The sequence below is a fragment of the Barbus barbus genome (genome assembly GCF_936440315.1).
Source record: "Barbus barbus genome assembly, chromosome: 9".
Lineage (NCBI taxonomy): Eukaryota > Metazoa > Chordata > Actinopteri > Cypriniformes > Cyprinidae > Barbus > Barbus barbus.
In genome coordinates, this window is record NC_136737.1 from 30,761,499 (window position 1) to 30,776,179 (window position 14,681).

At 39.4% G+C, this 14,681-nt stretch overlaps 1 protein-coding gene across 3 annotated transcripts in view; it reads left to right on the forward strand.

Moving 5' to 3' along the window:
• LOC306874651 (NLR family CARD domain-containing protein 3-like) overlaps nt 1-13,043 on the forward strand; it is a 311,376-nt gene extending 298,333 nt beyond the window's left edge. The window contains exons 8-11 of one of the 3 annotated variants that reach the window (XM_079424830.1): nt 3,867-4,040; nt 8,739-8,912; nt 11,979-12,152; nt 12,237-13,042. In XM_079424830.1, the coding sequence (XP_079280956.1) occupies nt 3,867-4,040; nt 8,739-8,912; nt 11,979-12,152; nt 12,237-12,243 (529 nt within the window). In that variant the 3' untranslated portion in view covers nt 12,244-13,042. Of the gene's footprint in view, nt 1-3,866; nt 4,041-8,738; nt 8,913-11,978; nt 12,153-12,236 lie in introns of all 3 variants that reach the window. The other 2 variants (XM_079424828.1, XM_079424829.1) reach the window with 2 other exon arrangements.
• Nucleotides 13,044-14,681: the final 1,638 nt, after the last annotated feature.

Consider the following 14,681-nt stretch of genomic DNA (forward strand, 5'->3'; position numbering starts at 1 on the left):
AAGTGTTATTATATTATTAAACACAAAAACTGTGTGAAAATACTGCCAAACAAAAACATTTCATGTTAAAGCGATAGTTCACCCAAAAATTAAAACTCTGTCGTCACTTTAATTATCTTCAAATAATAGACTGTCTTCTGTGAACATAAGAGAAGATATTTAGAGAAATGTTTTTTATCCACACAATGGAAAGCAATAATACCCAAACTTTGGTTACACTGTAAAAATTTCAGGCCTCCTCAACTCTCCAACAAATTTTCTAGTGACTGATTACATCTACATTTCTCCATCGGCCCAACTGGATTTCTGCTAACTGAATTTGATCAATTGTGGCAACAGTCTGTTATCTGTTGAAATTAAACAACTGCTAACTGTCCAAAAATTAACCCTCTGGGGTCTGAGGTCATTTTGGGACCCTTGAGATGTTGACATGCCCTGATATTTGTGCTTATTTCAGCTTCTTATAACATACTATTGACCAACAGGTAATTTTTTTTGTATTCAGCACAAACTGTGCTACAATATTATGTGACCAATATGGATGTACATGTCTGCATTTCTTAGAAAAAAAATATGCGTGGTTTGTAAGTTTTGAAAAAATAAATGTAGCTGAAATAAGGCCATAAAAGCCACACTAAATCGTCCTGAATAAGACTTTTGTGTAATCAGTCTTGTAGGCTAGAATATTTACTTCACAATTATGTGAAAATCATTCTGCTTACTCATTCACAGAAAACAATATATTGATTTAAATTTTTAAAGACATGTTTTGTGATTGAAAGCCAATATGCGAGGGAGTGGTAATGGTCTTGAATATTAAGTGATTTCACCTGAGAGACAAAGGGCCCTCCCCTAAAGCTGCTAATGGCCCATCAGTGTGACTGTCACTTTGAGGCAAGGTGAAATGCTGTGAGGCAACCTGAAGAAACAATTTCAGAGGGCTCCAAGATTTTAATCTATTTTATTGTAATTGCTCTATGTTTAGGAACTATCACTGATTAGCAAGTTGTACTGAAGTGACCAGAACTACTCTTTCTGTTCTGATCAAGCAGTAGGCGGCCGACTTAAAGGTGCAGTGTGTAGATTTTAGCAGCATGTAGCGGTTGAGTTTGTGAATTACAAGCAACGGCTCAGTCTCCCGCTCACCGCTCCCTTTAGAGAAGCTACGGAGGCCGGTAAAGGGCTAAGATGTCGTAGTCTGAGACAGCAGAGAGTAGCCAGCAATGAGGTTTCTTTACAGAGGGAAATTAAGGAAGTATATTTACTTAATTATTCAACAAATCGATGTGTTATTGCAAATATTATTGCAAACAGGGTTCGGCTAATGTATGTTTCTGTGAGAGTGTGTGTGTGTGTCTGTGAGAGTGTGTGTGTCTGTGTGTGAGAGAGAGAGAGAGAGAGAGTGTGTGCGTGTGTCTGTGAGTGTGTGTGTGTGTCTGTGAGAGTGTGTGTGTCTGTGTGTGAGAGAGAGAGAGTGTGTGCGTGTGTCTGTGAGTGTGTGTGTGTGTCTGTGAGTGTGTGTGTGTGTCTGTGAGAGTGTGTGTGTCTGTGTGTGAGAGAGAGAGAGTGTGTGCGTGTGTCTGTGAGTGTGTGTGTGTGTCTGTGTGTGAGAGAGAGAGAGTGTGTGCGTGTGTCTGTGAGTGTGTGTGTGTGTGTCTGTGTGTGAGAGAGAGAGAGTGTGTGCGTGTGTCTGTGAGTGTGTGTGTGTGTCTGTGAGAGTGTGTGTGTGTGTGTCTGTGTGTGAGAGAGAGTGTGTGCGTGTGTCTGTGAGAGTGTGTGTGTGTCTGTGAGAGTGTGTGTCTGTGAGTGAGAGAGAGAGAGAGAGAGAGAGAGTGTGTGCGTGTGTCTGTGAGAGTGTGTGCGTGTGTCTGTGAGTGTGTGTGTGTGTCTGTGAGAGTGTGTGTGTGTGTCTGTGTGTGAGAGAGAGAGAGAGTGTGTGCGTGTGTCTGTGAGAGTGTGTGCGTGTGTCTGTGAGTGTGTGTGTGTGTCTGTGAGAGTGTGTGTCTGTGTGTGAGAGAGAGAGAGAGAGTGTGTGCGTGTGTCTGTGAGAGTGTGTGCGTGTGTCTGTGAGTGTGTGTGTGTGTCTGTGAGAGTGTGTGTGTGTGTGTCTGTGTGTGTGAGAGAGAGAGAGAGAGTGTGTGCGTGTGTCTGTGAGAGTGTGTGCGTGTGTCTGTGAGTGTGTGTGTGTGTCTGTGAGAGTGTGTGTGTGTGTGTCTGTGTGTGAGAGAGAGAGAGAGAGAGTGTGTGTGTGTGTCTGTGAGTGTGTGTGTGTGTGTCTGTGAGAGTGTGTGTGTGTGTCTGTGAGAGTGTGTGCGTGTCTGCCCGTGTGCCTGTGAGTGTGTGTGTGTGTCTGTGAGTGTGTGTGTGTGTGTGTGTCTGTGAGAGTGTGTGTGTGTGTGTCTGTGTGTGAGAGAGAGAGAGAGAGTGTGTGTGTGTGTGTCTGTGAGAGTGTGTGTGTGTGTGTGTCTGTGTGTGAGAGAGAGAGAGAGAGAGTGTGTGTGTGTGTGTGTGTGTGTCTGCGTGTGTGTGTGTGTGTGTGTCTGTGAGAGTGTGTGTGTGTGTCTGTGAGAGTGTGTGCGTGTCTGCCCGTGTGCCTGTGAGTGTGTGAGTGTGTGTGTGTGTCTGTGAGTGTCTGTGAGAGTGTGTGTGTGTGTGTGTCTGTGTGTGAGAGAGAGAGAGAGAGAGAGTGTGTGTGTGTGTGTGTGTCTGTGAGTGTGTGTGTGTGTGTCTGTGAGAGTGTGTGTGTGTGTGTCTGTGTGTGAGAGAGAGAGAGAGTGTGTGTGTGTGTCTGTGTGTGAGAGAGAGAGAGAGAGAGTGTGTGAGAGAGAGAGAGAGAGTGTGTGTGTGTCTGTGTGTGTGAGAGAGAGTGTGTGTGTGTCTGTGTGTGAGAGAGAGAGTGTGTGTGCGTGTGTCTGTGATTGTGTGTGTGTGTCTGTGAGAGTGTGTGCGTGTCTGCCCTTGTGTCTGTGAGTGTGTGTGTGTGTCTGTGAGAGTGTGTGCGTGTGTGTGTGTGTGTGTCTGCCCGTGTGCCTGTGAGTGTGTGTGTGTCTGTGAGAGTGTGTGCGTGTCTGCCCTTGTGTCTGTGAGTGTGTGTGTGTGTGTGTCTGTGAGAGTGTGTGCGTGTCTGCCCGTGTGTCTGTGAGTGTGTGTGTGTGTGTGTGTGTGTGTGTGTCTGTGCGTGTGTGTGTCTGTGAGAGTGTGTGTGTGTGTGTCTGTGCGTGTGTGTGTCTGTGAGAGTGTGTGTGTGTGTGTGTGTGTGTCTGCGTGTGTGTGTGTGTGTCTGCGTGTGTGTGTCTGTGTGTCTGTGAGTGTGTGTGTGTGTGTGTGTGTGTCTGTGAGAGTGTGTGCGTGTCTGCCCGTGTGTCTGTGAGTGTGTGTGTGTGTCTGTGAGAGTGTGTGTGTGTCTGTGAGAGTGTGTGTGTGTGTCTGTGAGAGTGTGCGCGTCTCTGCCCGAGTGTCTGTGAGTGTGTGTGTGTGTGTGTGTCTGTGAGAGTGTGTGCGTGTGTGTTTCTGCCCGTGTGTGTGTGTGTGTGTCTGTGAGAGTGTGTGCGCGTGTGTGTGTGTGTGTGTCTGTGAGAGTGTGTGCGTGTCTGTGAGAGTGTGTGCGCGTGTGTGTGTCTGTCCGTGTGTGTGTGAGAAAGTGACAGTTGAGATTCAAATTCATGAACATTCCGTCATTGTAAGTCTATGGGATTTTTTTGTCTGTTTTTTCATTCCGCTGTGTGAACATCGTAGGTTCGATCACTTCGAAAAGATACAGCACTCCTCTCCTCAATGATCCGGTCGATTTGACACCTCATTCATGGGTCTGTGACAAACAGTGAATGAACTTAACTCATCATTAGTTGTTCTCTTTCTCTCTGCAGGCTGTATGACTGCAGTATTGGAGAGAGAGGCTGTGCTGCTCTGAGTTCAGCTCTGAGATCAAACCCCTCACACCTGACAGAACTGAATCTGAGCTTTAATAATCCAGGAGATTCAGGAGTGAAGCTGCTCTCTGCTCTACTGGAGGATCCACGCTGTAAACTACAGAAACTACAGTAAGTGTTATTATATTATTAAACACAAAAACTGTGTGAAAATACTGCCAAACAAAAACATTTAGTGTTAAAGCGATAGTTCACCCAAAAATTAAAACTCTGTCGTCACTTTAATTATCTTCAAATAATTTCAAAACAGCATGACTGTCTTCTCTGAACATAAGAGAAGATATTTAGAGAAATGTTTTTTATCCACACAATGGAAAGCAATAATACCCAAACTTTGGTTACACTGTAAAAATTTCAGGCCTCCTCAACTCTCCAACAAATTTTCTAGTGACTGATTACATCTACATTTCTCCATCGGCCCAACTGGATTTCTGCTAACTGAATTTGATCAATTGTGGCAACAGTCTGTTATCTGTTGAAATTAAACAACTGCTAACTGTCCAAAAATTAACCCTCTGGGGTCTGAGGTCATTTTGGGACCCTTGAGATGTTGACATGCCCTGATATTTGTGCTTATTTCAGCTTCTTATAACATACTATTGACCGACAGGTAATTTTTTTTGTATTCAGCACAAACTGTGCTACAATATTATGTGACCAATATGGATGTACATGTCTGCATTTCTTAGAAAAAAAATATTATGCGTGGTTTGTAAGTTTTGAAAAAATAAATGTAGCTGAAATAAGGCCATAAAAGCCACACTAAATCGTCCTGAATAAGACTTTTGTGTAATCATTCTTGTAGGCTAGAATATTTACTTCACAATTATGTGAAAATCATTCAGCTTACTCATTCACAGAAAACAATATATTGATTTAAATGTTTAAAGACATGTTTTGTGATTGAAAGCCAATATGCGAGGGAGTGGTAATGGTCTTGAATATTAAGTGATTTCACCTGAGAGACAAAGGGCCCTCCCCTAAAGCTGCTAATGGCCCATCAGTGTGACTGTCACTTTGAGGCAAGGTGAAATGCTGTGAGGCAACCTGAAGAAACAATTTCAGAGGGCTCCAAGATTTTAATCTATTTTATTGTAATTGCTCTATGTTTAGGAACTAAATGTCTTGCATAGTATAAGTCAACTGACATACTTTACAAAATTAAGAAGTTTTAAGAAGGGGTACAGAAGACTGTGCTAAAGAGACATTCAAGGCAAAACAGTGCAAACCGGGACAATGCAAGAAGAAGTAATTGTGTCCAGTATACATAAGGACATATATAAGGAAAGATGAGAGCATTACAAAAGGCAGATGGTTTGTTAGGCCTCTCACCCACCTATGTGTAACCTACTCACTCACATGGTATTGCACATAAATACATGTTGTTTCATGTGTAAATCCAAGTATATGTTCTAAGTTTTATGTAGTGTTACAAAAGACAGTGCAAAAGAGACATATATAGACTCATGGGAGAATGCGAGTCAGCAGACGTCAGTTGAGCTCCAGTTTCCCGTGCCGGCCGGAATCACAGAGTCTGTGGAATCATATCAACATCCGTCTCTGTTTTCCATGACAGAGTGGACTGCCTGGAGATTACTTGCTTGTTTGCCTTGGCTCTCTTCGAAACAGGTGCTTGAATATTTTCCTTGGCAAATCTGTAAAAAAAAAAAAAAAAAAAAAAAAGGAAGTTAGTAGTAATATATTATCACAACAGTTTGTGTAGTGTCACACAAGTACATGTTTACGATGTAAACTCAATTACATCTGTAAAATATCATGTCTGTGCACTTACTCAGTATGATTCTCGATCGCACTGAAACCTGAACGACACCTGCGTTTCCCTTTGCGAGGTGCTGATGCAGGTGAGCATGATGCAGCCACATGCCTAAAAAAATAAATAAAAAAAAGTTAGCAAAATCCAAAGCAAACCGATGGCCAACTGATGGATACAATGTGTGAACTTTGGTTGCCAACAATGTCCAAAATATGATCTATTGTGTTTGACAGAAGAAAGAAGGTCATACAGGTCAGGAACGACATGCAGGGAAGTACATTATGACCATTTATATTTTTGGGTGAGCGTTTAAGAATCAAAATGTAAATGATCAAACACAATGATTATACTGAATGTGCTCAAGACTAATGTATGTTTGTATAAACCAGGGGTGCCCAACAGGTCGATCGTGAAGGCAATGCTGGTAGATCACGCTTTAGGTCACTGGTTATCAGCCGGGGGGCACGAGATAACTTAAAACTAAAATATAATATATTCACTAATGTAATGACTAATATGTTAAATAATGTAAATATATAAATAAAAGCACCACCTCTCTAGGTATTCTGTGATATTCTGTGTTTCGGAGCAGCAGACCGTTTCTCATCTGTGTGAAATACAGACTGAACGGCTCAAAACCTCTGGATGAGCATATGATACACAATACAGCTCTCGGCTGGATAAAAGAAGCCAGGGTCACACTATATGAGCATACAGTACTCTGCATACATAAGTATCAGCCAAAATGATCAAACACAATGATTGTACTGAATGTGCTCAAGACTAATGTATGTTTATCTCGGCTGGATAAAAGAAGCCAGGGTCACACTAGTAGCCTAAAGTTTTGATGGATGATGATTGTCATCAAGGTAAAGATGATTACAGTCACATACAGGATGGTGCATTAGGTGTGTGTTGTGTCTGTTATATGATGCACAAACGAACCGTGTGTATTTGTGCTCTCGGTGCACTGATCACTATAATATCATATTTCTGCTTGAACACAGCTCAGGATATTCACCTAGTTGAATACACAGAGTTTTATAACGGATGCTCGCGTGTTTTGGAGAAGTTTGTGAGGATCAGTGGTGTTCATGTACATACGGGCACGGCACGGCTCAGTTCGGCTCGTTTTGTGTTTGCACTGCAGTTTAGTACCGCTTTAGAGAGGACGGGATTATTCACGTGTCGTTATAGTTGCACCACCTCTACTGCCGTGACTCCTGAAAAACGTTTTAATTCTGCATCTCTCCATCACGCTCTCGCTGGATCCGCTCCTCGGCTATCAACGAGAGGAACATCTGTACTTCCTCAACAGACAACGAAACAGCCATTTTTTGGTTGTTTAAAAGAGGTGTTCATTCAAAACAATTGTGTTCGATCCTTCACTGGCTGTGCTGATTTAAATCAGTGACAATTTTCTCCGGCCAATCAGTGATCAGCAGAGTTTAAACGTCATGTTTTGGTAACGGTACGGCTCGCTGGGAACCTCAGCCGAGGTGGTACTAAAATAAGTACCAGGTACTGTGTGATTGTGTGAGTGCGTGTGTGAGTGCGTGTGTGTGTGTGTGAGTGCATTTATGGGGTGTGATAACTGCAGTTTTTTCTACTCTCTAAGCAAACTGACAGGAGAATTAAGGTGCATACGCTCGCCAGCCGTTTGGCAAAAATCCCATAGTATTCAGGCGTTTGTTTGTTTTTTTTAAATTAATGGAATGCATAAATACAGAGCTGACATTTAAAGAATGATTGTACATAATATACAAAGTATCATGAATATACATTGTCAACTGAAATCAAGTACTAAAGATTACAAGAGAAAAAGTAGAGAAACAAATGAAGATTCAGGCGTCAGACGTAATATTTGACATGTTAGCCGTCACGGTCACGTCTCGGAGCTGCGCTCAAACTGCGCGGTGGTGACGTAGCAAAGAAAGGATTTTTTACTTTGTATCTAGAAAGTACTTGTGGATTAACGCCTGGATAACATGCGTATGAATAAGTACATTGATAATCATTTGTCTTTCTCCTATTTTGCCCCAAGGAAGGCTTTATGATGGTTATGATCATGATAACAGTACCTGAATTACATATCTTTTTAATGATCAAATTACATTTTACTAATCAAAGTATGTCTAATTAATTAAAATCATGAAACTTAAACAATTTAACATCAATTTATTTAGCAAAAAATACATGTTTAGGGCCCAATTAAATGTTTTATTTTTTCCAAACTTATGTTTTATTGTCTAATTATTTAAAAGTATAAAAACAAGTTTAATTTATTCTAACATTTATATTTTTTTCCTCAGAAACTCTGTGTTGTGTATTTACATTTATTAAGGCATAAAACATTCATTTAATTTATCTTTTAATTAATGAAAATGAAAATAAAATCTTATTTTTTGGAAAATAAAGGGGATTTAATATTACAATTAAAACATTGAAGAAATATGATTATTATTATAGTATGATTATTCCTTTAAAAGTAAGGTTTTAATAATTTTAGTAGTAGTAGCCTATTACTGAACAATAGTAATATATTTCTGCCGCAATGTCTTCAAGTGAAACCAAACTTTTATTTTGACGGGTTGCCATGAATACTTTTACATTTCTATGTGTTTATGATATGAGGTAGAACATTTAGAAATTATTTATTTAGTTTCTTTTCTTTCTCTTTCTTTAAGTAGACTCATTGAGATATAGGCTATTCTAATAATAATAATAATAAGATGATATGAGGTAGGGGTGGAACGGTTCGTGGACGGCACGCGCTAGGACCACAGTTCAACTTAAATCTGACAACGCATCTGTAATATGGTTTGTTATAAATAACACGTAAAACAAACAAGTCTATGGGATTTTTTTGCCTGATTTTTTTCATCCGCTGTGTGAACATCGTAGGTCCAGTCGCTTAGAAAAGATACAGCACTCCTCTCCTCAATGTGCCGGTCGATTTGACGCCTCATTCATGTATCTGTGACAAACAGTGAATGAACTTAACTCATCTTTAGTTGTTCTCTCTCTCTCTGCAGGCTGTGTGACTGCAGGATTACAGAGAAAGGTTGGTCTGCTCTGAGTTCAGCTCTGAGATCAAACCCCTCACACCTGACAGAACTGGATCTGATCTGTAATAAACCAGGAGACTCAGGAGTGAAGCTGCTCTCTGCTCTACTGGAGGATCCACGCTGTAAACTACAGAAACTACAGTGTGTTATTATATTATTAAACACAAAAACTGTGTGAAAATACTGCCAAACAAAAACATTTAGTGTTAAAGGGATAGTTCACCCAAAAATTAAAACTGTCCTCACTTTAATTATCTTCAAATCATTTGAATACAGTGTGACTTTCTTCTGTGGAAAATAAGAAAAGATATATAAATAAATAAATAAATAAATAAATAGTTATAGCAGAAACATATTCCTTGTGTCTCATACATTTCATATATTCATCATAAAGTTAGATAAAAATAATTTAGTTCAATAAATAGTAACTTTAAGTAACTGAGACATAGGGGTGTGTGATATTGACAAAATTATATCTAAATATTTTCTGGTATTTTATCGATAATGAGACACTATTTTTCTGAGTGTGTTATTGTGCTGGTATATTAAGGACTACCGTGGACAGCTGACTCATAAATGTTTTTGATATTCTTCATATTCTGTGAGGTCAGTTCACAGCAGTGATAGAAATTAATCTTTTCCAATAAGTTTAAATAGATTTTTAGATCTTTGGAAAACCATTTTTGTCTAAAAGTGTTTTAAACATAAAACGTTGAATACTGATATTTACAAGTATTTTAAAATGAAAAGATAATTTTAATGTGAAATTTAAAGTCGATTGAGTCGAATTGGGGAAGTCGTGGCCTAATGGTTAGAGAGTCGGACTCGTAATCGAAAGGTTGCGGGTTCGAGTCCCCGGCCGGCAGGAATTGTAGGTGGGGGGAGTGAATGTCCAGCGCTCTCTCCACCCTCAATACCACGACTGAGGTGCCCTTGAGCAAGGCACCGAACCCCCAACTGCTCCCCGGGCGCCGCAGCATGGCTGCCCACTGCTCTGGGTGTGTGTTCACTGCTGTGTGTGTGTGTTCACGGTGTGTGTGTGCATTTGTTCACTACTCACTGCTGTGTGTGTGCACTTGGATGGGTTAAAACGCAGAGCTCCAATTTCGAGTATGGGTCACCATACTTGACAATATGTCACGACTTTACTTTACTTTTTTAAATTAAAACGGCCAGTAGGTGGCAGCAAGTCATTGTTAATAAGTGAGTCGTCGCGATTGAACCGAATCATTTAAACGGTTGATTGATTCATTCAGGAACAAAACACAGCATGTTGCTCAGAGACACAAAACAGTGCTGTGGCTGTGTTTGGAATGATTTTTGGTGGAGAAATAGAGCAAAAACAGGCAATACTGTGTCTAAAACACAAGTCCATTTAATATTAACTTCTTGTTTATTGAATTGTTGTATAAAATCAATATCATATTTGTAATCATGCTGCTTTTTGGAGGGAAAACGGGACTCTTCGCATGATAATAATTATGAAATTACATAAATGATATTTTCTGCCCCCATAAAGTATTGAAGTATTTTGCTCCACCTATATAAAGATCGCTTCACCCCAACTTCTTCCTCGTCGGCTTTTCCCACGTTTTCACAGCAGCTTTATCAAGAACAGGCTTGCTCTGCGGTGAGAGATGCGGCCAAAGAGCCAGGCAGAGGAGGAGAGGAGAGGAGTTGAATCGGTAAAGTGCTTGATAGGGACTCGCACCGGAGGCAGGCATCTAACCTATCCTAATGTGTGCGCGTGCTACGAGTGTACAATACATAAACACTTTTCAATAAAACTTAAATTCATCCTCCGCGGTCAAGTAAAGTGTGTTCATAGAGGTTTCTATGGGCCAATGAAATATTACACAGTCATGCCACTAAAGCTTATTTGAATTGAATTGAATTAGAGAGAGAGAGAGAGAGAAAAGCTTCCTAAGGCCCTGTATGAGTTTCTGTGTTTGAGTGAGTGTGTGTGTGTGTGAGAGAGTTTGTGTGTGTGTGAGAGAGTGTGTGTGTCTGTCTGCCTGTGTGTCTGTGTGTGTGAGTGTGTGTCTGTCTGAGAGAGAGAGTGTGTGTGTGAGAGAGTGTGTGTGTCTGTCTGCCTGTGTGTCTGTGTGTGTGAGTGTGTGTCTGTCTGAGAGAGAGAGTGTGCGTGTGTGTGTGTGTGTGTGTGTGTGTGTGTGTGTGTGTGTGAGAGAGAGAAAGTGACAGTTGAGATTCAAATTCATGAACATTCCGTCATTGTAAGTCTATGGGATTTTTTTGTCAGTTTTTTCGTCCGCTGTGTGAACATCGTAGTTCCGATCACTTAGAAAAGATACAGCACTCCTCTCCTCAATGAGCCGGTTGATTTGACACCTCATTCATGAACTGAACAGACAGATTCCTCTTTATTAATCACTTCCCAAGTCTAGAGAACTAAATCATAAGACAAACTAGTGTTAGCATAAATCTGTTGCATTTTCCTCTTGTTACGGTTTGCTGCAGGAGTTGTAGCAATGTGTTGTGAATCTAAAGGAACAAAAATTAATATGTTATTAGACACAGGCTAATAAACAGGCTATTAAGCACAATATATATATATATATATTTTGTGCTTAATAGCCTGTTTATTATCCTTGCACCCTCTGAGTAAGTTGAGACTGGAGAGTTTGTGATCGTGAGATTCATGACCTCCGGTCGGAGTGAGACTCAAACACAACATCGAGTCCCTGATGAATGAATAATTGAAAATATAGGATGTACAGAATAATCAAATATCTCAATTTAAACTAACCAATATTTGTGATTAGTTACTAATTAGAAACCCATTCTAAATTTAATGATCACTTGAGAATTGGAGTTAGATTAAAGCACGAGTAGTAGTCCTTCACACATTATACCTTCATCCACGCCGCTGGATTTCATCATTGAGCCGATTAGTGATCCTTACAAGACTTATATATCATAGTTACACTATAATGTTACTCTTATTTTAACATTATCACCTGTATAGTACTACAAACGGTTTGAGGAGTGAAAACGATGAACTAGTTCAGCATCACAATCAGGAATCATGTAGAGTGAGTTAAATTAATGTCTCAGCTGCTGGCAAGATAAAATCTCTATAGCACCGATCCTGGTGTGAGAGAGAAAAGCAGAGCTCATACAAACACACTCTCACCCTAAAGCTGAAACACAATCTCAGAGATCATTCATGTTCTTCACTCTCTGCAGGCTGAGGTGCTGCAGTATTGGAGAGGAAGGCTGTGCTGCTCTGAGTTCAGCTCTGAGATCAAACCCCTCACACCTGACAGAACTGGATCTGAGAGATAATAAACCAGGAGATTCAGGAGTGAAGCTGCTCTCTGCTCTACTGGAGGATCCACACTGTAAACTGAAGAAACTACAGTAAGTTATTGATTCAATGATGTAATTGATTATCTTGTATTAAAGCAGATCTTAGTGTATTTTATCCTTCTCTCTATTGTACAGTATTTGACAGAGGAAACTCCACAAGCTCCAAACAAGTGAATCAAAACAACACGTCCTGAACAAGACTGTCACCTGGACATTAATACTGATACTGATCCAGCAGTTTCATGTGTGAAGGATTTTGTTATTAATTTTTATTCAGCCTACATTTTTTTCCAGTCTCATGGGAACATTTGTTTAAATAATTAGATTGGACATACTAACTGCACTGTAAAAAAATTAGTGTGAAATTACAGTATATTCCAGGTTAATAACTGCATTACTTTCACAGTAATTTCACAGTGGGACTTCTCTTGTATTGAACTGCACTCTCAGTAATTTCTTGTAAACAAACAGCATCATACTGTGTTTTGTGCTGTGCATATGTATGAAGGGTCCCAGCATGTAATGCAGCATGAATAAATCATGCTGTAGAGTTTTATTTTTTATAATTCTTGTTGGTTTTGTGTTTTAAGTCAGAAATTTGAATATGAATATGCTAGGTCAAAGACAACAGTATAGTATATGACAGTCATGATCACAGTTTACCAGCAGAGTGCTCCAGTCTCAAGGAGAGAGTTTGACATAAAACATACCGTAATAAACTAAATAAATTAAATATGTAAAACATCAATTACTTATAAATAGATCTCTATTTTAACAGATCTAACTATGACCCCTCTGGGATTCACAAATCTTGGTAAATCTTTGCTTTAAATATTTTTTGCCAAGCTTTCTTCCAATGTATATTATTCAATAATTACTCTTTTGTGGTAACTTTTTTGTCATGGAAATAAAATAAAATAAAAAAATACTGTTTAATATATTAAGACATATTGGGTCAAATGTATCTTTACCCCTGAAAAGCACATTGTACTATTTTTTTTCCTGTGTTAAATAGTTTTGGTGTCTTAAAGTAAGTCCAGAAGATTACCCTTACAAAATAAATAAGAAATACTTCAGTTGATTCAAGCTATCAGGCTAAATTAACGACTGCAACAATTTATCCCCTGGTCATGCCACATCCCTAGAAAAATACATGTGTTGTTTATGATAATCAGTTTATTGCCAAAGCATGGCATTTCAGGACACAATGAAAACAAGCAACAGTGTCCAGCAATATCCTGTCTTATTCTTATTTGAAGGGACATGTCTTCCTTTTTTATTCTTCACCTGTTCACCTGTCATGTTATAAACAAACAAACAAACACAAACATGTTTGGTGTCTACTGAGAAGCATCACAGATCAGAATCTTTGTGAAAATAATGACTTACAACTGTGACTCAGTCCTATTACTATAAAGACAGCATTAGCATCTCTGGGAATGCAGTGATAAGATTACAAGTCAGGTTTTGGAAAATAACATTTCAAATTGAATAGAATGCGACAAATTAGTTGATTAAAATAGCTGTCTTTCATCATTCACCTTAGACTGAGTTTGATGTCTTTGGACTTCAGCTGTTGAGGTGTCTCAGGCTTTAGATCAGGAAGACATCCAAGATGTGCAATTTAATGAATGGGCTCCCAATACTAGGTTTGTGGACAGTCAAAAAGTGAGATTAGATGCAGATTGATGCATGTGACTCAGAAGGAGCAGTAGAGCATCCTACAATATGAGTTGACCTTAATTAACCTGTTGTTACTCTGTACACAAATCAACTTATTTTGCTCTATTGCATAAAATGACCAACTTATTGCACAAGCTGTGTGACAGAGCAGCACTGGTTTACATACATCCTTATTGTTTCAGTTTTCTTACCTGCTAAGGAGCTGTGGGTGCACACACACCGTTGGCGCTCAAACACACCACACTTAACCCATCGTTTACATCCCTGCCATCTGTTACAGACCAAACACACACATGCACATGATAAGGGGCCTATGAGAGGGCCTTGGGTTTACCCATCACTTTACCCCATGATGGTCATAAATACAGCGTATGAGTGAAAAAGAACATTTTGCTTATAATTTTCATTTTTTCATATTTAAAAAAACAACATTATTTTGTATTTGTATTTATCTGGTTACACTACACTACTTTTAGCATTATGTTTCAACTTTTATAAATTAGTATGTTGTGTGTTTTTCAGAATGTATGCTAATGTATGTTTTACCGTTTGATTCCATCACTGATCTAATATTGTCTGAGAGTCTAATTGTGTTTTTCCTTATAAATGCTACAGCGTCCATATTTTCTTCAGAAGTCAGAAAGAGCTTTATTATCAACTATGTTTACACACACAAGGAATTAGACGACAGCTTCCAGTGCAGAAGAAATAACTGATTTATTCTTGATAGGCCTGTTATATTGTCAAATGTTGCATTGTTTATGGTAATAAGTTCAAGCATGTGGCTGACCCTACAGGTTTATTCCTAAACAGATGTTCTCTCTTATAAACAATACAGTACTGTACGAACGGTTCGCGAATCGGTTCGACTGAATCACTCAAAAGAACGACTCGTTA